Source organism: Acanthisitta chloris, unplaced genomic scaffold (assembly GCF_000695815.1).
Source record: "Acanthisitta chloris isolate BGI_N310 unplaced genomic scaffold, ASM69581v1 scaffold12908, whole genome shotgun sequence".
Classification (NCBI taxonomy): Eukaryota; Metazoa; Chordata; class Aves; order Passeriformes; family Acanthisittidae; genus Acanthisitta; species Acanthisitta chloris.
The window spans coordinates 27872-53173 of record NW_008686531.1 but is presented as its reverse complement, the minus strand read 5'-3'; the positions used below and the strand labels follow the sequence as shown (position 1 = coordinate 53173).

At 41.3% G+C, this 25302-nt stretch overlaps 1 protein-coding gene across 1 annotated transcript in view; it reads right to left on the bottom strand.

Annotated features, from left to right (window-relative positions):
• Positions 1 to 293: 293 nt before the first annotated feature.
• The window catches only part of EFCC1 (EF-hand and coiled-coil domain containing 1), a gene marked incomplete at its 5' end in the record, with an annotated part of 52877 nt that continues 27868 nt past the window's right edge, over positions 294 to 25302 (bottom strand). The window contains 6 exons of the mRNA XM_009080188.1: positions 294 to 427; positions 1936 to 2005; positions 4183 to 4341; positions 10455 to 10620; positions 10921 to 11053; positions 14218 to 14363. Coding sequence (XP_009078436.1) covers positions 294 to 427; positions 1936 to 2005; positions 4183 to 4341; positions 10455 to 10620; positions 10921 to 11053; positions 14218 to 14363 — 808 coding nt within the window. The remainder of the gene's footprint in view (positions 428 to 1935; positions 2006 to 4182; positions 4342 to 10454; positions 10621 to 10920; positions 11054 to 14217; positions 14364 to 25302) is intronic.

The window sequence follows — 25302 nt, the reverse complement described above, 5'->3', positions numbered from 1 at the left end:
TTTGGGTAAGCAGTAGAGTCACAGAGCCACCATCCAGGGGTGGTGAGGCTTCCACCAGAGACAGGCACTGCTGCGTTCCCTCGTGTCGTGCGCTTGTTCACGGGAGGGCCGTGACATCAGCTGAGGAACTGGTGCTCTTCCCAGCAGCAGCACTCCTGGGATTGCATGGCTGGGTTAGTCTATCATTCTTGGCCAGTCTGAGGATGGTTGAGTTGGACAGATGTCATCATCCCTCACGTGTGAGTGACCATGTGCTGCTCGGCTGGTTGTGCAGGTGTCGCTGGCACTGCTGCTCAGCACGAGATGATCAGTGGGTTGGACAGGGACTGGGGGCTCTGTGCCTGCTCCAGGGGTTGGCTGTGCAAGAGTTCACAGGCTGTCAGCTCCTGGTACAGAGTATCTAGAACTTCAAACAGGTGGGCTTTGCCTTTTAAAAGAAAATTGAAAACATTATAATTTGAACAAAGACAGAAAGTTGCAGTTTCACAATCATAATGAGCTCTTTTCTTCATAGGTACCATTTCAAGTCATTACCATAAAATGTCTAAATTTTGTGACCAAATGATGAATTCCTGTCCATAAAAAAATGTGAGTGAAACTGGGTTCGACTCTTTTCTCTACTAGTTCTCTTGCTTCATTCACTGCCCACTGAGGTCTCACACACTGGTGTGAACAAAGACTGTTTCATGTCACAATTAAGATTTGCCAATAGAACCAACCACTTAGTCATGTCAAACAGGAAGATGTTTGACTGCAAAGGCTTAGGAAAGCTGCTTAAGCCCTATCAAGTGCACAGCCCAACACTGGAAAGCAGAGGAGGTGAGTTGTTCGTGGCAGTGATGATGCAGAGTGGACAGAGCTGAGCAAAGTTACTTCACATGTTGGAGTTTGAGGGAGCTGAGCTGTGCTGCAGTTCAGTTACAGGGGGAGGTACTTTGTTTCAGCAGCATCATTTGGGGTCCATGTTCCTCTGCAGGGTAAGTAGTAGTACCTTCTGGACACTTGTGTGGTGTGAATATTAACAGCCTCCTCTTCTGTTCTCACCTGGAGAACATCAGACCTATGGCTCAAGGATGGTTTCTTTTTGTGTTGTGTCCTGGTGCCTGCTAAGGTCTATCTTTGCTTCCTCTGCAGCCATGCTGGAACAGCACAGCTTAGCTCTGGGCACGAGTACCAACACAGCTTTGAAACTACAAAACCCAGAAGGGTTTGCATGCTATTCTCCATAAGTCACTGTAAATAATATTCTCCAAAACTAACCCCCCTGGCCACACACAGTCTTTTATAACCTTGTCTTTGAGTACTGCCTGCCTATTAAAAGCACCTCCAAGCCATGTTCTGCACAAGATGTTCATTTCTTGAAGGTAAGTACAAATGCTCTGCTAATAGGAGCAAAGTAATCAAACCTAAACCTTAGGGCTGAGATCCCTGCATAGTTCCTGCAAAGGCAGCTCTGGCACACCAGGCCATTGTCAAGGGAGAGGAGTTTGCAAGTTTAATTTTCATATGAGGAACACAAAAGGCTATTATTAGAGGAGTGCAGTTTGATCTGGTTTCTGTACAGAACTGTTCTGATTTGTACATTTTGTTTGTGTGGCAGCAGAGGAATAAAACCAGACAAATAGCTGCCTTACATACATTTTCCACTTTCTCATATCAATGGAGGCCTACAAACATTTGTAGATAGTGAATTGCTCCCCTAAGGCCAAATTCTAATTAAAATCTGGCTAAAAAAAGCACCCTGGTTGTGTTTCTGTTGTGTCACAGACTAGAAAGCATCACTTTCTATAGATAATCTTCTTTCATAGTACTTCCTTCTTCCTAGCCTGTACCCCAGTATTTGAAATATCTTTTCCCTAGTCAGCTGTGTATTATCTAGTGTTTGTCAAAAAAGGACACTTTTCATGCTTCTTTATATGTGATTTATTTTCTTACCAGGCTGGGGGTCACGGCAGGATTCCAAAGTGCTCAGCAAGATTTTCCCCAAGGCTCGTTTAGATATGTTCTTTAAAAAAACAAAGTAATGTTATGGCATAAATATGTCCTTCACTGGTTTACATGTATGCAACAAAACCTACGTGCGGTGTATTCACATTTGAAAAGTAAACCAAAAGGAAACTGAATCCTGAGTAACACAAGACTTGATATTTGCTCTATTTTCAAGAATTTTATCTTAGAAACTGCTCAAATAATACCAGCCTGTGGAGGGCTGCAGTTCCTCAGTATGGCTGTAGAAAGAGAACAAACAATTATTCAGTGGAAACCACAATTTTCCAGAGTGTGTGCCTAAACAAATCTAGATGGCAAGGAGTGTAGGCAGGGCATGTACAGCAGAAGCTTGTGGAGTCCTCTGCTAGGCCTGTGGTGGTGGTGCAATGTCAGAAAGGACCTTCTTGGACCCAGCTGAAGAGAGATTGTGTATGTCATGTGGCAGAGCCACTGCTGCATCTTGAGATGTGATGAACACTAGCCAAAGTGAGAGCATTGTAGAAACTACTTAGGATTTGGCTGGTCTTTTTCAGTGGTAGTTTTACATAAGAAATCTGTTGAGACATTACATAATGTGCCTGGAAAAACAAACTCTCTTAATTTTCTGTCAAGACACTAATGTATGCTTCCTGGGAGATGGTCTTGCAATCAGTTTAATTAGCAGTCAGAGAGCCTGGATCTGCAGGGACAGGTTGTTCTTGTTAAGACTTCAAGAAGTGAAAATGGATGGAAGCAATTCTGGGAGAGAGATGCTGCACCTCCTGCAGCCCAGGCAGTGCTGGTCCTTTACCATCTGGCTGCCCCAGTGGGGACTGGGGCAGAGTGGAAAGCAGTTTGTGTCAGGCTGGGATTACACATGATTTCTGCAGCACACTGTGAGGTTATAATAGTCCTAACAGGACATGCATGTGCCTTTGGACAGTCATTGCTTGGTGGTGAATTCTACTGCAAATGAGGTGCTTGGGATATTTAAAACATGAAGGTAAGTATGTTGGGGAAGTAACACCTAAAACCACAGTTTCTGATGGATAAGCTTTCTTTTGTCTGAAGTATATCCCGTCAGGGACTCAGGGGATTCTTGCTCAACTGCATGGGAATGCTGTGAATGATCTTGGTGGCTGACAGCATCATCCTGTGTGGGTGCTGTGGAAACTGGCAGCATGCAGTGGCACATTTCCAGCAGTGCTTAGCATTAAATGCTATTATCACTGAGGTGTGGCACATTGTGTGATGGAGTGTCTCCTGAGCAGAGATGAGTTGCAATAATACACCTGACCAGTGAATGACATGACATGTTGGAACTCCTGACACAAAGGCTTATTATGCTTGTTGCCAGTCATAGTGTTTACTAGTTTAATCCTTCACTAGATTGTTACTGATGCATGTGTCAGACCTGCAATATGAGAGCAGAATTTCCATGTCAAGTGCTAAAATAAGTGACAAAATTATGAGATATTGCACTTGTTCCCTAGAGTTGTCAGTGGAACATGTACTTCATAGACAATAAAGTGGTCGTCTGAGGAAGCATTCACATCTCATACAGATTGGGCAGAGCTCTGCTGAAAATTGATCATCAAGGAAATTAGTTCCTAGTGGTCCAGTGTTGCTCCCAATGTACTCCATGCCCTGCAGATTATCCAGTTTGTCTGACTTTTGGCCAACCTTTACCATTATCAGTCCCAACTAGGACATTTAAACTTCTGTTCTAAAGGACTGAATTGCCCTACTGGCCATGTACATCAGTTTTATTAAGTTCATGTTTGGATTATTACATGGGTAAGAAACTTCTTACAAAAACCCCAAACCCTTATTTGTATATAGGAAGGTGTTTTATCCCTTTAATACTGACTCTTTACGTTAGGATGCAGTTAAACAAGGTCCTGGTCTAAAAGGAAAAATAAGTCCTCTAGAATATTTCCAATTACTTACTTTGTTGTTTTCCTTCTTTCCTCTAAGCTTTTGTTTAGAGGATAGCAAGCTTGGAGATTTAGCTCCAAGGAAATCTTTTAGAGAGTCAGCCATGGGGTCTAAAATCTTTCTGCAATCACCAGGCAGTTCCCAGGGCAAATACATGTCAAAACGTGTCCTGGTGTAAAGGATTTTGTACTTAATAAAAGGAAGAGCATACTTTTTAGTTTGGAAAGGAGAGTATAGAAACCAGGTTGAAGTCTCAGGACTGCTTTCTTGCCATACCAAGTCTCGGAGTTGTTGAAGAAGCTGTAAAACATCCATGAGCTTTTCTTCCACCAGTGACAGCCTAACTCTCTCTGTCTCCAACATCTGCAGCTCCATCTTCAGCAGTTCGGTCTCCTCCACCTTTTGCTGCAGTTCACCTAGCAATGGGCCTTTCATCTGGACAACAACACAGGAAATTAAAAGCACTAGAGCTTTGCCTTTCTTGCACAATAATTACAAAGCCAAGTTTTCTCCATTATGTGGTAAAAGGCAGTTCACTCCAGAAGAGTATCTCGGAAGGAAGTGCATTTCTTTAATGCCCTGCATAGAGCAATGCATCCCTAGTTGCTAGGACATGCATGCTTTGCACTTGTGCATAATGGCAGTTCATTCAAACCTGGATGCAGGCAGATCATTCACAAATTTTAAATACTACCATTGCTATTTCAGTTTTCTAACCATTTGCATTCCTGTTGTCCTCTAGAAAGCATAACTAATTTGTGTGCCCTCAGCAATGTAATGATATCTTTACCTTTCTACTTCTACATAGCAATCATCTGAACATTCAGTGAAGCAAGAAGGTAATTAGCTAATCTCTTTAAAGTATGCTGGTAAAAGAAGCAAAAAGTTTCTTAAGAAGAAAAATTAACATTCTGTCTCTGCTAAGCACTGGCACATGTGCTTGGTCAAGTGTTCGTTTGCAGCTAAGCAAAGAAAAGTCCAGATTCAACAACTTTTGCACACTTCAGAAATCCTGAGCAGGAGAGATTCTGCCCTCAGACCTGGATCTGGACCTTCCAAAGCTGACCTGACCTGTCAGTTGCCTCAGACCTCCCTCTGGAAAAATGTTCAGGATTTGAAATGCTGCTTTTTGTTTTCAATGGAAAACCTAAGTGACGTATTTTGAACTACAAAGCTGTCACACCACTTGCAAAAGTAAACATGTTTGTCACAGACCCGGGCCAAGTTGCTGAAAAGAGCCTGAAAAGCATTCTCTGGAAAATATGTCACTTAAATATTAGTTTTGAACTGTTGAGAGCACAGACAGGTTTCAGGTTTAGTAATAAAAAGTAAACTTACCAGTCATTACTGTGCTCAGGATTCTGAGATATTTTATGAAGTTTCTTGTTGCAAACACAATCTAAATAGATTTATTATTACTACCCTGAGAAACAAAATCATGTAAGGTAAATGCCAAATTTGCTGGCTCTGATAATCCATTTTTGTTGTCATCTTTTATCTTCCTTGAAGTTTTAGAGATAACTAAGGAGAGAATAGATTTGTGTGTGTGTGTGTAAATTTGTATCCTAATGAATTTTAATAGATAGCAAGGAACATCCTTTTAGTGCTCCCTAAAACATGAGTGTCATCAGAGCAAAAAAAAAGAAAAACTATCCCTGATTCACACTGAGCCTTCTAGAAGGTCATTTTAGTCCCTGACATTGCTAATAGTGTATGTTAGTTGGCACTTATTCCCTGATCAGATGGAAATCAGACTGTTCCATTAGCTCTCTGTGAGCTCTCTGTGCCCTGTGAGGCACTCCAGCTCCTCTGAGCTATACAACAGCTACAGAAGTTTGGATCACTTAATCTGGTCCATCTGCCAAGCAATGATTTCAGCATCCCTGTCTGTGCACCCCTTTTAGATGAGAACACTAATGTTTTCCTGCATGGAGAGCCAGCTTTGTTACCATCCATGTGGCAGCAGTCCCACACAGACCTTCAACCACTCTAGAGGCTGTGGGAGGTCTGCAATGAATTAAGTGTGTGGTTTCCTTTATGCTATTGCAAATTGTCTCTGTGCTGCAAATCCCACACCAGGGAAGGGGCTGGAGCACAAGTCTTATAAGGAGCAGTTGAGGGATCTGGGGAGGCTCAGCCTGGAGAAAAAGAGGCTCAGGAGAGACCTCATAGTTATCTACAACTACCTGAAAGGAGGTTGTAGTGAGTTGGGGGTTAGTCCAAGTAACAAGGAAAGGGCCTCAGGTTGTACCAGGGGAAGCTTAGATTGGATATAAGAAAATTTCTTCACTGAAAGGGCTGTCAAGTCCTGGCACAGGCTGCCCAGGGAAATGGTGCAGTCATTGACCCTGAAGGGACTTAACAGATGTGTAGATGTGGCACTTGGGGACATGGGTTAGTGATGGCCCTGGCAGTGCTGAGGGATGGTTGGACTTGATGATCTCAGAGGGCTTTTCCAACCTAAATGATTCTGTGATTCTATTCTATGATTTTATAATGACATGTTCCTCTGCACAGCCAAGGCAGTGTCATACCAAGTAACAGAGAGATTAAAAGGTCACTATTTTAAAGTGTAGACTAGACTTTCCCAATATACAATTAGACAGATGCTCACCTCTCCTGGTCCTACACCCCATCATCACTTCTCAGCTGCTGCCTTAGCCCTGCTGGCAAAGCTGCTGTTGTTGGAGAGCTGCACAGGCAATCAGTCCTCTGTTCTCCACTGGCTGGACCTGGACAGGGGGTTCCATGCTGACATGGATGGGAGAAGCACAGGCTTTTCCTGTCAGTGTGCATTCCATTAGAGCTCTCCATAGTTGTCTGGTGTCACCTGCTTCATGTGTATGGACAGCACAGGCAACATGCTTAGCTGAGTGCCACTAGTGATATTTGGACTTAGCATTTGTTATTGCTACTGCTGCCTCTTTTTCCTCTTCATTTCCACTGCTCCTACAAAGCCCTCTCTGCTTGTGTTCATTATGCTACAGCTAGTAAATGGCTTTCCACAGCAAATTCCACCTGGCCACCTGCAAGGCTGCTAGTTTCCTGTCACCTGTGTTTCATTCACACCTATGGGTATGCATGTTTTGTCTTCTTATTATGCTTGAAAACAGTGGCTTAGTGTACCATTAAAACATTCTCCCAGATTATTCTCCCTGGCTAGATTACATCACCTGTTGATACCTGAACACTTGCAATAAGATAATGACAGTAATTAAACATAAGCATTTGAAAATCCTAGCTCCTGGATGGCCAGTAGTTAAGTCACAGGGCTCAGAAGAGTGGGTTTATTCTTAGCTCTGTCAAATTCCCTCAACAAAGCCTGGTTTGGGATCTGAGCCTTGTTTGTCAAGTGGAAATACTACCTTGCCAAACACCAACTTTGAGAAGTCAGCTGCTGATATCCAGCCCTCTTACAAAAGGGGGAAAATGCCATGGGGAAAATATGAGCTCTGCAGTTGTGTGTACAAACACCTTTTGGGAAATTAATATGCAAAAATCCCCCCCTAAGGAATGTAAGATAAAATAATTCCATTGTGTTTCCCACAGAAGTTAAGGAGGTTTTCATATTAGAGAGGTTTCATATCTCACAAGGAGCTGGGCTAAGGCCTGAGCTGCTCAGCACATTCATCAATGGTTTTTATAAGAGGTGAACATCTAAGTGCCTAAGTTAGCTCCCAATACAACTTTGGGGGAGGAAATCAAAACCAAAGCTGCCTGTAAAGAATTCCAGCAGGAGTTCATGAATATTGAATAGCTATGGGCAACAGAAGATCAGATGAAATTCAGTGTCAGTACTGTAAAATGAGGGAGGTAGGAAAAGCACACCATGTTGTACATATGCAGTGATGATGACTGCTGCTCAAGGAGGAGATCCAGAAGGGCTGTAACCTCCTGAACACAGCTTAGCAGCCAACAGAGATCAAAGGGTACATGCTTGGAGCTGTTAGGATAAGAATTGGGGACAAAACAGAAACTATGATTATACCATGAAGGGCTTGCATTTGAATACTAAACACATTTCCAGTTCTCATTCAAAAAGGGTAATAGAGCTTGAAAAGTAGATGGAAGAATAAAATAGAATAACACAAGTAGGTAAGTAATGTTTTCTATACCAAGAGAGCAGAGGCAGACTAAAATGGTGATAAATGAGGTAGTAGTTCTGGTAGTAAAATTCTGTACAATGATAAGGAAAGATGATATGCTGATTCCCAAGCACAAAGCCAAAGTGATGCTGGATCATCAGGCAGCAGATTTAAAGCTAACAAAAACAAATTGTGAAAACCTGTTCCTTTCTAACTAGTATGTGGGAGTCCTTGCCCTGAGATACCAAAAGCATTGCTAGCTGTAAAGAAAGGCAAGGTGAATCCCTGGTAAATAGCTTCAATACTGGCCATTAAACACCACACTCCATGTGACACCCAGGGCAAGACATGTCTGTCCCTAGTGCCCTGGGACCCAGGTGAGTAATACCAAGAGGAACATCCTCTGTACTGTTTCTCATTGCTTTTCTCTAAGCAACTGCAGGTGCATGATATTGGCATGAACTTCTCATTTGACCCTGTATGGCAGGTCATAAACTAATTGTCTTTTTAATTAAGCTGACAGTTCATGTGCAAGCTTTTCTAGGAAATAATTGGCATTTCTTTGCAACACTACACTTGGCAGCATACCACTTTATTTTTAGAATTCACTCATGTCTTCTCCATCTATTACCCAGGTCACCACTCTGTCTTCAGTAGAAACTGTTTTTAAACGTTTGGTTGTTGGAAAGTAGAACTTTCTAGACATGACAAATTTCAAAACTCTCATCCCCTGGTTTTACAAGCCTTAGACTGAAGCAATTATTAATCAGTATTTGAGAGTGCTGCTCTTCACTTGCCCACTGAGTTTATTACTTGTTAGCTTTGTTGCTATTTGTCTAATTTTCAGCACTGAGCAGATACAAACAGAAATACATAGTGAAATGTATAAGGTAGTTTTGTCATGTCATCAGAGAAAGTGTTGGTGGTTTATTTACTAGGCCAATATATTTATTTGCAAGGTTGAGAGAGCATTTCCCAGCCTCCCAGTTTGCTTTGTGCCAATTAAAGGAGCAGTTGTTTTTGAAAGGAATTACTTATTACTGATCTGTCTGTTTTGTAGCATCAAACCCCTCCCCTATAACTGCACACAAGATATAAATGCTGGTTAAATAAAAGTAAGATGGTTTAAGAATAAATTTCTAACAGGTTCAAAATGATTAATCCCACTGATTTTAAATTCATGTTGCAGTGAGTTGGCACTATGTCTTCTTCACTTCTTGCTTGACTCTAAATCAAGAGCAACAGATTCCATTTTTCTGGTGCTTTTCTGAACAAGGTGCACTGAACTAATATCCATCAGCAGAGATGAAAAAGAGGGCAATATGATAACGCAGAGGAAGATAAGTACCTATGGATGGGGGAAAAAAAAGAAAACTGGCACTACCTAGAGGAAGTTTTTTTCTGTGGGCAGATGTTAAGCAGTATAGAAGGAAGTTTGCAGGAGTAAGCTGTCATTGAATACTGGAAATTGGGCAAGACACAAGTAGGATTTTATTCTGATTTTAATTTTTTTTTCTTCACAAGTAAATTCTTTCATTTAGTCAAGGTCAAAAGTTATATGAAATACTGATGAAACACAAAGGATGGCATCATGTAAAGGAATTGAGTATTTTACCTTTACTTCAAATATTTTACTGATTCATAGAATCCTGACAGAACTACTGAAAGCTTCATGCCTTGTTTAAAGAAGGGGTATAAGGTACTGAACAAGCACTAACCAAAGCTTAGGAGAAAGCAGAGCAAGGCAATGCATATGGTGCACTATCTTTGTTTCACAGAAAGATTGCTGGCACTGAGGTCTGTGCCCATCACTGGCTGAAGTCTGCAGTGCTTAAATAGAAAGTTCACATGGGAGTGCTGGGATACTGCACTGGGACTTCTAACCACTGTGATTATAACCTCTGCTGAAGGGAAGCTGAACATGCTGCTAAGTCTGAGAACTAATTATATTTCTAAATATATTGATCTAAGCCTGAGAAACAGCCAGAGTAAACTGGATGATTTACTCCAAAGGATTCCAAAACAACTCCTGCATCTCAGTCAGTCAGAGGGACTTACTGAAAAGTTATTGTGCTCCCAGGGAATCTGGATGCCTTAGGATATCCTCATGCACAGCTGAGGAACCCCTGAAATCAGCTGGCTGTAGTAACCCCATGGTTAGTGTGCAGCTCCTCAGTTTGTATTGCTATCAGTCCCAAACACAGTGTCAGTGAACACACTAAACCATGGAAATCAAGGACAGTATTTGAAGAGCCTGTGTTTCCTCCAAACAAATGCAGTTTCAGGCAGGAACCAGACTAGAAATGTGGGTGTTACAGGAAAGCATGAGAAGTTTGAGCTGACAAAGTAGCAGCATAATGAGAAACATCAGCAACAGAGAACAAAATACAATGTGTATATAGATGTAGCTACTTAAATATACACAAACGAATGTTTCAAACTCTGGCTGGCACCTGCTGTTACCTCTTCCATATTTGTTCCCAGCTTTTTCACTTCATGCCCTTTAAGCTCCAGCCGCTCTGTTAGCTGGGTGATTCTCTCTGAGAGCTCCACAGGGGCAGTCTCGTAGCCATCAGAGTTGCTGGTCTCCAAGTAAGACATTAGCTTTTTCCACATCTCTTCATCACATCTGTATGTACATTAAAAAGTTAGTGAAACCTTGCAGTGAAGGTCTATGTTTTTAAAAGCCACTTTTTTTCTGCAGAACTCATGGCAGTGCAGAACAAAAATGAGTGTCCTAGCAGACACTGATTAGGCTAGGTGGGAATATCCAGCATGTTGCTCCCCAGGAGCTGTAAAGGATGGGCAAAGGGCCCTACTGATTTTGCTATATGGCATTACTGCTTCTCACTGAAGCCATCGTACTTTCAGGTCATGAAATTATCTTTGCAAAGGGCTTAAATGGCATAAATTAATTAACTAAACTTACCCACTACCGCAGCAAGGGAGCTTGGCCAGTATTTTCTTCACGTGGTCCAGCTGGGGTGGTTGGTCACCTGCCCACTTCTCCTCCTCCTCATCAGAGGCAGCCTGACCCTCCACGGAGCGGAACAGCTGATCCTCTGCTGGGAAACAACAACCCCTTAGCAACAAGCCAACAACCCTGATGGGCTGCAGCTGTGGCAGTTTAAACCCTGAGACTGAAAGAGGTGAGATTAAAAAACCCTAGTGAAACACCAGGCAGGATCCTGCAGCACCCACAGAAAGGGGCTTTAAGCTGAGACAGGGCAGCTGCAGCAAAGATCTGTGTTTCTAAGAGTTTTGAATGCTTTAATGCTCTCTTGCAGGTAATTTGTAGATATTTCACCTCAACTCTTTTATTAAGCAACTAAAATGTAAGAATTAGTGTGAAGAATCAGTGGGTTTTTGGGGGGGCAATTACTGTTCACATATACAATTGAATATAGACTTTTTGAGAGGGAAGAGAGGATCATGCTACGTAAGATTGTTATTGCAGAGTTATTATACCAGCTGAGCACATATTCAGAGGGCAGAAACAGGATATAAATGCTCTCTATTTCCTCACTGTGTTTTGTAGGGGCAGGGATCTTGCTATCTTAATGCAATGTTAGACCCACAGTTATTTATTTAATGTTTTGTTCCACCTTTTTACCTAAATCTAATGTCTCCTCACATGCCAAATAAACTATAAATGGACTGTTTATAATACATTTAAATATATCTGTACTATTATAGAAACATTTCAGTACTTTTTTTTTTAGCTGTATCCTATAAAAACTATTGTACTTAACTCCTTTTTGGCACAATAAGGCATTTGCTTGGATAAGTGTGAGGATTAGAGAATTATTGTGATACCTGTAACATACTGGGTATCTTTTGGTACATTTAGTACATGAAGAGTGCTGGTCACATCTTTGTTTTGAATGTGTATTTTGAGCTGACATCAGGTTAAACCAATGTCAATGTGATTTCACATTTTATAATTATTCACCTTCATCACTGCCAGTTAATTAAACAGGTTTAATGAATTCGAACAGAGATCAAGTCAAATGCTGTTATTTCTTCTAATATTGAAACACATTTCACCTTGGGTAGTGTTACAAGCAGTGTGCACATTTAGCTCCTTCAGCAGAGGCAGGGAGGGCTCCAGGGGGTGAGACACCCAGCAGAGATGCTCAGGTGAACGATTTTCTGTCTCACTTCAAGGACACGAGTGCTGCAGCTCAGGGAGGACCCTCATTTGTGGCTGTGTCTGTTGGAGGGACAGTGGAGGGAGCAGGAGGTGCTGTGTGCTGCAGGTTCCCTGGCTGGGGCAGCCCCAGAGGAACAATGGCCTGGCTACTGCCCTTACTCTTTAGTTCCGGTTAACACTTGGCATAAGTTTGCTAAGGCAATTTTCATTCCAGTGGCATTCAGTGTGCCTAATTTATAGGTTCTGGTGTTCAATAATTGATTGCCTAGGTAGGAACAAAGCTTGGTTCATGCAGTGCTGCTCTTTAATGAGCAAATGAATGTCTGTGTGTTCATGGCAATCTTTACACTGTGTGATCTCATTGATTAGATGTGCTTTCCCTCCATGAGGCTGGGCATGGCCTCAGCAAACCCAGACTTCCTGCTTTCAAGCTGTGATACCTTAGTAGTGCACTTTTTCTGTCATCATTTCTTTTGGTGCTAGAGGGGTTGCACAGGATGACGATCAGTGCACAACTGTTGTGGCAGCCACGAGAGCTGATCACACACTACTATAGACCCTTCAGGAGCTTCAAACTGGTATGTTTAGTCCAATGAACTAATTGCAGCAGCTGGCACAGCAGACACTCAGATCAGGTTTTGAAAAACAGAGAAAAAGGCTGAATCTCAGGTGGGCTTCATGCTAAGATACCCAAAACACTTGTAATGCCTTTTGGTTTTCTTGAGACACACACAGACAAGGGAATGTCCTCTGGTCCAACTGAACATGTGTACAGAAGAGCAGAGATTTTACATCCCCCTGGCAGGCTATGATTAGCAGGGCTGGAAACCAGAGAGGAAAAGCAAAACTTCATCTATATCTCTTTTAAACATAGAGCTAGTTTTAGGAAAAAAAATCTGCTAAGCTGGTATTTAAAAAAATATTCTGCCAGTGAAATCACAGAGCCCTTTATTATTGTGCTGTTTAGGCATTAATTTGTAAAGCAGCTAATGTAGAATATCTTACTCAATTCCATTGGTGCAAGTGTTCTTCTGCTCTAAGAAATGAATGTTTATTGAAGTGTGTGTATATATAAAATCATTCTGCATGTGGATTTATTTACCTAGTATATCTAGGTTTAGTCCTGAATGTTCACATTTTTTTTTATTTGTGAGTTAGTTTTCTGCCTAAGTAATCCTTTGTTATTTGATGCAACACTTATCTCTGTTTTTAACTCTATAACCCCACAGTTTATTTGCATGAAAAGTTTTTGCTGAAAAGCTGTTTGCACTTGAAATATGTGGTTTAATCTGGAAACTGCCTTTGAGCTGGCAAAGTATGTGATCTGATAAAAACATTTGTAAAAGGTTTACTTTCCAAGTCTAACCACATGGAGAACATGCTACAGCCTTAATTGTGTTTACATGTCATGCCACTATTTTTCATGTTCCCAAGCAGCTACTTGCCAGCTCCATTCAAAACACACCTAAAATCTAATTCTTTTGTCACCACAAACAGATTTCCAGTCTGCAGTAAAGATGCTTTGTAACTTCGAGTTACTGTCAGGGAAGTGCTTTTGTGGTCTTTGAGCTAGATGTGTCCAAAATAAAACAAATCACTGAGGGTAAGCCAAAGCATGCAATGTTATGGCAGTAGTTACTGCTACATGTGCTAAACAGGTTGGGCCTTTCCAGGCTTACTGGAGCTGCCAGGATGTTTCCAAGGAGTGTGACTATACAGAATATTAACTGCAAATGGTTTCCTTGGAAATTATTTTAGCTGAAGTTTTGAGATTTTATATACAAAGAAATGAAAACATTTAATTTTTCATACTTTTAGGCCAGGAAAAAAGTTTCGGTGAGGTGAATCATATGGAAAAAAAGCAGTTTAAAATCAGAGCTCTATGTGATAAGTCTTTTATTAAACTGAAAATTATGTGGGGAGTGAGAAGTAGAAAGTTGAGACAGAATCTTTTATCTAGGTCTAGGATTTCAAGATTCATTAGGCTTGGTTTGTGATTTGGTGGTTTAGTTCTGCTGCTGCTGATCTTGCAATCAGTGAGGAAATAAAGCAGTTGGGAACTGGGTTTGATACCATTCTCAGCAGTCCCAGCTCCACTGGTGGGCAAGTGGTGATCCTGCTGCTCCTCAGCCAGGTAGGGTGGTCTGCAGGGTAAGGCTGCTGGCTCCTTCTGCTCTAGGCTGCTGCCTGAGGGAAGCTGAAACCTCTCCATTTCTGACCTGGAAAAGAAGGGCAAAATAAAGTGGACTCGTAGGAAATGTGGAAAACCAAGATAAATGCATGTGGCACATGATGGCTTTGATGGAATGCAGTTGTCCAGACTTGCTCTGAAGAACAGGGATATCCACCTCTGCCTGGCAAACTGGACCCCCGAGGGCTGCCTCCAGCTGCTTCACCAACAGTCAAAGGAAGGTGGATTTCAGCTGTTCTCGTGATATTAAGAATTAAACAGTACTTAAAACTTTTAGTTCAGGTCAAAGACATCTAGAAACCATCTATGGGGCAGTCTGCTCTGGCCATAAACTCTCCCTGCTCCACTAGCAGGTACATGGCAGCACAAGCTTCATGTTTACCATGGGCACCACAACACCCATAAGGGTTGGGAGACAAAGTCCTGCACCTGGTCACATGGACTGGGAAATGTCAGGCAGTTTTGATACAAGTCTTCTGAGTACTGGAGATGAAGCAATGCCAGAGATTGAAAGGTCAAAAAGAATGATCCAGAAACAGCAACACGTGGAAACCAGTGGGTTACAGGTAAGAAGCATGTCAGCAATGGCCTTCTACACTCTCATTTGAAAGTGTGTTTTTTTCTGAGTGGAATGAGAGGATATTACATCTCTGTGTTTTAAATGAAATGGCTTTCAAGGGATGGTACACAGATCAGGCAATGTAACTGATGAACACGGGTCCTTAAGCTTGCCAACAAAATGTAGTTTGAAAATAGTAATTTAGTTCAATGAAGGATAATGGTTGTTCTGACTGAGGAATCTAATGTTACCCAAGTGGGCAGCACTGGGGGAGTGCCTTCAAAGAAATGCAGAGTACTATGTGTTAGAGGAAAAAATTCCAATGTATTTACTTGTAGTTGAGTTGAAAATGTTCTACCCCAACCCAGAAAAGACCCAAGCATGTAAGACAGTACAAATGATTGATGTAGCAAAACAAACTCTTACTGTACACACAACAAACACTAAAAAAAAGAACCTAATAACATAGCTAATAATCTAATACAATACTTATTTTGGTAGGAAGAATGGAATGTGAAATGAGTCATGATTGGAGCTGCTACTGTCTTTGGATTGGAATACATTTGTTTTGGTTCAGCTTGGTTCTCCTACCTAGGGATGTACTGAAAGGCAGGATTGCTATTTTAGAGGAAACACAAGAAAAGTACACAATATAGTTAATAAAATTAATTCTGTGACTCCTATTTACATGCAGCATACTAAATAGGGTCTATTCAGAATTTGAAAGGCAAGCCATAATACTGTATTTATTTTAGCAGTCTTGTTTTTTCATACAATATACACCATATGCAATGTATTTCCATAAAACATTACTAGAATCAGAGCTATGAGGAATTTTAGAAATTTAGACTCTTATAGTAAGAAACACATATTGCCAGCAGAAGTTGTCATGTTGTTCACAAAGAATCTACATGAGGAAGAAAACAAACCAAATGCAGGAGTTTTACAGTAAATTAAGTTTCATCAGAATTGTTCCTAAGATTAATTTTGTTCTGGTGAATATTGAACATTCCTTTTACTTAATCCATTAAACAGTCAACAAAAAGTGAGAGTTAAAACACTCAGCAAATTGGTCCTCCTGACACAAGTTGTATATCACGTTTGTACAAATCTTTGACATTTTTCCTGCCTGTAAATTCAGCCACAGCTAGAAACAGAACTTCAGCTGCAGTAATAGAACAGCTGATGCCAAGTTAGAGATCAGCATTGCAGAGAGCTTTTGTTTAATCTGCCACAGCTGCTCTCAGCTCCTCAAGAGCCACACCAAGTTAGTTCCCTTGGTGCTTGTGAAAGTATATGAAGAAAACAAGATCATGAATTTAACAACAGAAGTCAGTATTTGAAAACATCTGTAGGGCCGAAGCTGAGCTAAACTTTGCTTAGCAACCAGCACATGCTTTACCCCCTTGAGTAGAGCTGTCTGCATGAAAAACTAGTGACCTATTTGATCTGCAATTTATGGCATTATTTAGCTTAGCAACAATTGGATTTCCCCTAAAGTCAAGAGAAATAGTCCCCAGAATGGAGCCTGGATAGTCATTCAGTTCCATTAGTTCTGGGAAAAATAATTGTAGAGTAGTGCACAAGTCAAACACCCTGTTAAGCCTGGGCATTCCGAATGGGGCTCTGGGAAGCATCACAGAGCTCAGTGTTCTGGAGAGCTACTGTGGGATATTCCTTTCACAAGAATATGGCATATTTCAGGAAGATAAAATATAAATTTCCTTCATCTTGGAAACAAAAATATTTTTGGGTCTGGTACTCAGTAAGAATCCTTTACAATTTCTTGACCACGGTAGCTCGTATTGTGCAGGTTGTTCTTAGTTTCGAGCTTCAGTACAACTTAGATCTGTTTGGATCCCAGAGATTTCTAGTGTTAGTTCACATAATGCAGAGATGGTGACTGTTCATTGCAGTGGTGGAGTTGGTTAAGATTTTAATCCATAAAACATTGAGAGTAGTCAATCATCATGACAATCTCTGCTAGCAAGTGTGGGTAAAGGCTGTGATGTTTATCAGGAGATCTGCTGGTGGTATTAATTTCTGACATCTGGCAGTCTGGTGTCAACTAAGTGTGCAGTCCAAGGAACATTAAGAAGTTTGATGGGGAAAAAACAATCCCTCCCTTATAATTCAGGATTTAGAATAGAAGACTCTCTACTTCGATGAGATTCACGACGGACTGAAATACTAACTTTCACTTCTCTGTAGTTCTTGTAAAGGAACTTATAATTAGTTGATGAAATAGAAAGTACAAACTGATTATTCTACAGCAATTTTCTTGACTTCATCAGCTCTGTCCTAATGTGGTGAAATTGAGGGACCCACACAGGCAGTGAGTTTTGTTAGGGCTGTGCCCAATGTATGGATTAAACGCAGCACTGTCTGTCTTCTCTGGAGATGTTCATGTGGGAAACTTCAAAGAAATTAATGTTTACAGTTAGGGTTTCCAGACCCAGGTGCTCCAGAATTTAAATCTTGGTTCTGGCACAGGCTCTATCATTTACATCAAATTGCATTGTGCCTCAGTTTCCTCAACAGAAGCAGTACAGCAAAATTAGTGTACCTTACACCTAACTAAAAAGGCAGATGAAGATACAGCCTTCTTTTCTTGACCCATGCATGGAAATGATATCAAGATGTTTAGGAAGAGCACAGATTTTTAAGTGTCTGTGAAGGAACATGTGGCCAGGCAAGTGGAATTTCAAAGCCAGATAGAAGTGAAGAAGAAAAGCAAGCAGCAGCATGAGTAGGTATGGAAACGTAACAAAACCCAAGGGATTTTATATTTGATCAACTACTACATAATGTCAAGCATCTGTTGGAAATTATACAACAGGACATTTGTTGTTTTGGTATGTCTTGCCACAAGTGATGTATAATGTGATGCTGGGCACTGGCTTAGCAACAGTAGTGCCCAGGGAAGGTGACAGGAAAGGACAGGACCCACAGCCTAGTGACAGAGGTAAAAGGAGGGGGGTGTCCGTGCAATAGACATCCTAAAGAAGGATCTATAAACACCTTTGGTTTTCAATCATGTTGTCCAAACCCAGTTTAAGGCAGTAATCTGCCAAGTTTGGTGCCAAAGATCAGGAGGCAGAGCTAGAGAGCTTTTTGGCCACACAGAAATTGTGAGGGGCAAAGGGGCTGCTATTACTGCTCATGTGACTGCAAGGGCAAAATTTGGCACTCCTTTAATCTAGCTAGAAACGAGACATGAGATGGATTGCAGCAGGTTCTAATCAGAAATGTCTCATGGAACAAGAACAGCATTGAGGATATTAATGGATCTTTCCTGCCTATTGGAAGAAAGAGGCTGTTTCCTTCTTTCAGTTTTGCATTGACAGGGGATCCTGCATTCACTTTGGAGGGTATGTCACATTTCTGACTGGATTTTCTCTGGTTTTTGGCCTGTAAAGTAGATTCATCTACACAGTACAGAAGGTCTAATTTCTTAAGGTTGCTTAGTTCTCATTGTTGGAGTACACAGGATTTCATCCTTGTTTTCAAGGGAGATGATGGAGGCATGGATGGAGTCACAGTGGTGTTCTTTGGTAGCAGAACAATGAAACACCATGATTTCCTGATTTATCATCATGTGATTTAACCACTAGGTCATTTTTTTTTCCTGTCTGGAAGCTCTTTATTTTCTTTAATGCCAGATCTGCACTCTTAATTTCCAAATGACAGAGGTTTTGGGATTCAAAGAAGAGCTGTCATGGTAAATACTGAAAGCAGGAATCCTCACTCATTCTTAAACACAGGTTTAATTCTTTTCTCATTAGTATTCATACAGCATCCAATGGGTCTTCATAACTGAGAAGAAGAGTGAATAAACAGCACATTTGTTTAGGGCAAAGATCAGAGGGGGAAGCAGTGCTGAAGGTGCCTGGGAAGCATTTGTGTATGGTGCAGTGTGGCAAAGCTTCCATGGAGACAGGCAAACAGCACACAGTCATTTCAGAGCCTTTGTGCTGAGCATAATGGGCAGCTCCAGAGGAGGAAAATGGAAGAGGGAGAGTTTGCAAAGTACTGGACCTTAAAGTAATGTCCATGACTAATTGGCTTTTAATTGGCTCTCCTGTATTGTTATGGAAACATCTAACTGCAGCAAGCCCCACCTGCTTCTGGTGCTAAACAAATCCTGAACTTAAATAATTTCTGACTAATCATAAAGTAACTGTAAGGAATTACCACCTTTGCTTTCATAGACCTTTAACTTGTCTCTTGTAGAGACTTATGTGGAGCAGGTCAAACAGCTGTGTATGTACACTGCCCTGACTATTGTTATACAAAGTAAGTTATACTTCATTTTCGAAGTGTATGACTTGTGTTTTTTAAGCAAAATTAGGTGTGGTTTTAATTTTTGTATGATTTTTATCCAAACTGTAAGAGTTTAGGAACTCAGAATGGCTTCAGTTCTGGCTTATCCCCTCCAGGGAATTGCAGAGTTTAGAAAGTGTGCATATTTTTTATTTATTTATGACTTTTCACTAACCATTGAGATCAAATATGTTTTCACATTGGAGCTAAGTGTCTGTGGGTTTCCTGAATATGTCTGTCTTGGGTTGGTGCTGTGAGCTGTGAACTCCTCTCCAACAGAATCTTATGAATTAATTTTCTGTGATCAGTTCAGCATTTCAATTGTTTAACCTCAGGTTTTAAAAGGCTTGAGCTATAAAGCATTAAGTAAAAATTTTGAAAAGTATGAATTTTTACTGGCTATACTAAAGATGACTAAGTATTCTGGGGTTATACTGAAGCAATGAGAGATTAGTAGTTAAAGAGCCTCTATAGCACTGGGTACAGTTCTGGGAGGTTTCCTGCTATTGGCTGATGATTTTCATTTGCTTGCCAAAAATCACCATCCTCTAGAAAAAAAACATTTAGCTGATGGTCATGTGTTTTCTTGCAGAATCTTTCCATCTTTCTGCACATTGGATACGAACAGGCAAATCTTGGCATAGTGCTGACATACATAGCAGCTACACCTTGCTGCCCTGCAGTGCTTTTCCCACAATGATTTTGAGCCCTTTTGAGACAGCACAAATCTTTGTGCAGATGTAATGAAATTACAGAATGGAAATGTGCCTTTTATTGTCCACAGTGTCCCATTCCAAAAAGTAACTTCTTGAGTTCAGACTGTTCGGGGGAATCTTTTTTCAGAGATTACCTGCCCTTAGTACAGATCTTTGTTGTTCATTTGTTGGCTGCTTTCTTGATACTCTGCTGCTTAATATCAGAGATCAGGTTAGAAAAATGCATTCCCTGGGTGGTCCATTGGTGTTCCTGATGGTTTTGGTTCTCAAAGATTTAGATGCAAAGATCTTTCATTGCATATTGCTTAGCCATGCCATTTGGGTTGAATGTCTCACAATCCAAATGTTTCTTAGGATGATCTTTCAGTGTTCAGGCAAGCAACAGTAACAGAAGCAAAGGAATTTCTAAAGGTCCTTGTATGAACTTTGTCTGTGTTTCAAATATCTCATCTCTCTCTTATTTCTGGAGAGAACTTTAGCATTTGAATCAAAGCATAGCCCTAAGGGTTTTATCTTTCAGGGGATGGCAGAATGTAGGGCTGCAATAGGAGCAAGTGGGAGGAGAAACATTTCAATTAGGTTTTCCTACTTGCTGATGGAAACATGGGATTGAGTTACACCCTGAAGAGGCACAGTGGTTAAAGTAAGAATGGGAATTACAGCAACAGCAGACTTGAACATGGAGAAAGAAGACAGGATTGGGGTAGAGATAACAGGACAGGAGATGAAATATGCAGAAAAAGAAGCGTTTGATGGACAAACATGCTCCCTGTTAAAACTTGGAATGCTATCCAAGTTCTGAAAGTCTTGCCCTTACTCCCTATCAGTAAATGTTTGGGAAAACCATGCAAAAATTAGTTTCTCCCCCCTCTCCCACTGCAGGTCCACATGCAGGATGGTAATTTACTGGGCTGTCAGCTGCTTGGTTAACTCAGAACAGAAATCTATGCAGAGAATGTAGGGAACCTGCCCCTGTTGGTGGAAAACACAGATGTGATGATGCTACCTGGTGCAAATTCCTGTGTTTTAAGTGTATTTGGTTTTTTTTAAGGTTCTCAGCTCACACGATGTCTGGAGGTTGCCTTAACCCCTGGAGCACATGCACTACAATACAGTTGTTTGTGAAATCCCAGTCTGTTTTACCTGTGTGACCTTTGCCTCATTCAAGGCAGGTGATGAATGATTTCTGTGGATGGACAACGGCTTTAGAGAGAAGAAAATTTTGCCATGAGTTTCCTTTCTCATTTACTGAGGAAGCTACAAGGAGCAAGTCAAGCGAGGCACACTGGGGCAGAATGGAGAGTGTCCCTGCCAAAGCAACTCGATTCTCCTTTGAGGAAGAAGATTGTACTCCTGTCTCTGCCAGAGACTCTGCACAATGCCAGGCAAACTACTTCAGTTAGACTCTCTAGACATACCTTGTTGCATGTGTACAGACAATAACTCGGTCCTGATTTTTATTTTTCTTTTGTGCCACGAAATTGGAGACTATGGGGCATGAGAACTGCACCTGGAGCATGGGAGCCTGGAAGTTACCACTTGTGTGGTTTGCCTGGAATTAACAGGTACTGGGAATGAGTAGATCAGTCAGAGGGGGAACCCAAAACCAGCACAAAATTTTGAATGTACTCTTTCTAGTCTGGTATATTATACTGTGATGGAGAGCATGCTAACAACTGAATCATTCCTTTTCAGCGTATCAGTTAAGGCCACATTTGCAGTTAAGATAAATATCAGTGAATTAGGCAAGACCTGACTAAGTACAAAATAGGAGCTCTTATGCATGGACACACACTTATGCATGCATATATTTCTTACAAGTAAATGATTAAGGAAGCCAAATTCAAACTGCATGGGCAGATCTCATTCTGTGACTTACAGAATACATTCCTTTCAGCTCTGAAAAGCAGCTCAAGATCTCTTAGTCTCACTCTTTGCTGTTTTCCTTCAACTTTTCTGGCCTTGAAACTTTAGATTACCATTCTTAATAAACTTATTAGTCATTTGGGCTGCTCCATGGAAGATCACATTTGATAATTAGGCTAAGCAGATGAATTAATTATAGTGCTTTTATAAATCCTGCACCTAGCAAGAGATTATATTGCATGGCAGTATTCATGAGTGTATCTGTGATGAACCAAACTGCTCCTTGCTCCGTGTGGGGTATTTTGTAGTTAATAGTACTGCATCATCCAGGAGAAACATACATCATTCTGGAATTATATCATTCAGATATTCCTGCCTCTTAATGAATTCGTTTGTGACAAAACAGAGGAAATGTTTATTCCAGTGGAATAACATCTGGAAAAGAACTCTATTGCCACACCCTGTTAGCTAGGAGTTCAGATATCTGCACTGGAAGCCTGCAGTTTGCAGGCACACAGCACAGACCTAAATAAAGCTAGACAAGTTCATGTGTCATTTGTTCTTGACTGAACTATTAACACAAAAGCTATTTGCTGAAGGTGGCCCAAAATTTCTTCAAAATCTGAATTAATAACCTGGACTCAATTTTCCTCCTAATCCTGGATTTGGAAGTCATAGATCCATTGTTCCCTCTTCTTATCTGTTACACAGCTCGATTTTGAGTCTCCCTTCCTTCCACAGTGGAACAATTAATTTAGTATAACTGAAGTTTGTGCTAAGCTAGCAATGTCAGAATTTTTCCAAGAGCCCACAAGATCCTTTGTGGATTTGGGACTCGTGTTAGAACCCCCAATAATGCTGAGCAGCAGAGCAGCCCATGTGTTAAGACAATACTCAGGGACAGCTGAGGGACCAGAAGGGCTTTATTCACTATTGTACAGACTCCCTGACTGCTGGTTAAATAATGGCACTTCCCTGTCACACCAACATGGTTAAACCCTCTCAGCCCAGAGAGCAAATACCCTTTGGTGGACCTTCCTAATAGGCCATGTGTGTGCAGCAGGAACTCAGAGTACCTGCCTATGTGCAGGTAAGTTAAGAAGACTTCTGCTGGTGGTCTTCACACCATGCCTTGACAGCCATTTCAGCTGTTTGCCCTAACAGTTCTTTCCCAGCTACCACAGAAGAGAGGGCCGAGGGCATTGCCAGTGGTTGGATCCAGCCTGCTGGCTGTGTCCTCAGAGCTTGGGGCTGTGCCAGGCTGCTTTCCACAAGACACTTTGTCTCTTGGGTGCCCTTCCTCAGGTCAACATCCTCCAACCCCACTCTAGGACAGGACATAGGTCCTTCTGCCTGGAGTTTTCTGGAGACTTTGTATTGACATGTTACAAATCCATTTCAGATGAGCAGAGCAAATAATCTGCTTCTCCAGGCTATCAGGAACATGGGGATGAGGGATGCTGAAGCTTATGTGAGAACAAATTCTCACTTCAGACCATGATTTTGCTAAGAAAGGTTGGACCAGCTGATCCTTTAGGTCCCTTCCAACCTGGTATTCTGTGATTTCCAGTCCTCTTTGTTTCTTATCAGGTGGACAGTCCCATTGGTGAAACTGCTCCCAGGACACTTCCTGAGATCTGCTTTTAGTCCAGTCCATAGGGAATAGCGACAGAGGCATGCGAAAACAAACACACACACATTTCCCCACCATACAAGAATTGTGTGTGTATATTCTAAGTCTACTTGTCCTTCCTGCTTTCCAAACTTATATTTTTAGAATTCTCTCTCTCCTGGTATCTTGACTTGTATTTTACAGCAAGATGCTCCAAAGCCTGTAATCAAAAACTTATAACTAAAATATAGTGTTCTAAAGCACCGACTGCTCTAACCAAGATATTTGACATAAAACATGCAAGCCAGATAAAGAGCAGCAGAGCTGTGGTCCTGCAGATCATTTCCTTCTGCCATTGCTTGTATAACAACCAACCCCCATCGTGTGTTCCTTCACGTAGACGTGTGCTCTTTAATCCCCAAGAAACACCCTAGCACACAGGAGATAGCAGAAGGAATGTCAGTAATGATCAAATGTCCAGTGAGCCTTTTAACGTCTCCTGGATAAAGAAATGTGTTCTTCCTAACAGCCAGGGAGCACATAGCAGCAGGGTGAAGATCCTACTGAATTCAACTCTGAGAGCTTAAATCATCTGACAAAGTTCTGTTTGTCAGTGTGTTTTGATGTATGCAGACCTGCAGATATCACCAAGCACGGTACAGACTCTGAAAGGACCTATTTACTGGCATGTAAAGTCCTTCAGGATTTATTTCAGAACTTCACAGATTTAGAGCCTCATGGATTTGGAGTGAGAAAAGGAAGAGGTCTCATTTAACAGCAACAGTGTTCCTTAAGCTGGCTGTGAGTTATTTCTGACCAGCTCTTACTAGGTATTTGGGAAAACAGGACATTCATGTATGTTAACAGGAGGGTCCACAACCATCAGTTTTGCATCTAAGTTGGATAACTGTTGAGCTTTCTGAGGACAGTTGTGTTAAGGCCTGTCCAGTTTGATCCCTGCAAGGTCCCAGTGCTCCCCATAGGAGAGCTGTGCTGTGGTTACTGCTGAGCCCAGTGCAAAGGGAACACCGAGTCACTGTGAGAGCTGAGCCTGAGGTGTCAGTGCCAGCAGCTCTCTGCTGTGAACGTGGGGAAGTCACAGATTCCATGTCCCTCAGATCCTGTATCAGGAAACAAGAACAATTACCTCATACTGCTGTTTTTGCTGTTTTACTGTTGTTTGTAAAAACATCCTCAGAGATTTGGAGTGCTGTTTCTCTGTTAGATGCTGTAACGTTCTGCATGTTCCTTCATACTTGAGCTCTGTGCCTGCTATTTGATGGCTTTTTGAAATAGTTCTAAGTTTCCTGAAAGCAGCATGTCCTTTGCCTGATTGAAGCCTTTATAGTTCTGGTAGGTGACTGAAAAATAATCCTGCCTTTAGAGTAATTCCAAACTAATTATTTTCTTTTGTAGGTATTTATAAGCTATTTGCCAGCTCAGAGAGACCAGGCAATGTGGCCTAGTGTATTTGTTAGGATACGAGATATATCTTCATAGCAAATACAGTAGCTTCTACTTTGCTTTTTATTGGTGGTATGGTCGAATAAGAAACATTATTTGGAGGTCAAAAAGCCAAAGACAGAAATGTAATGTGAGCATATGTAGCTATTCCCTGTGGAACTGATTTCTAGCACTGACTCATCTCCTTTCTCTGTGGCTGGTCCTCTGCTTGTCTTATCAGCACCCCCCTATCTGATGAACCTCAGTGCAAACACCTTAGCTTTGTATTTATCACCAAATTCACTTAATCTAAGTTTACATAATTTCTTTCTACTACAGCAGACTACTTCAACAGGTCCATAATTTTAGCCAAATCTATATTCTTATTGATATAAACCCAATTTAATTTCAGTTTAATTTCATTATATTGGTTGCAATCCTTACATAA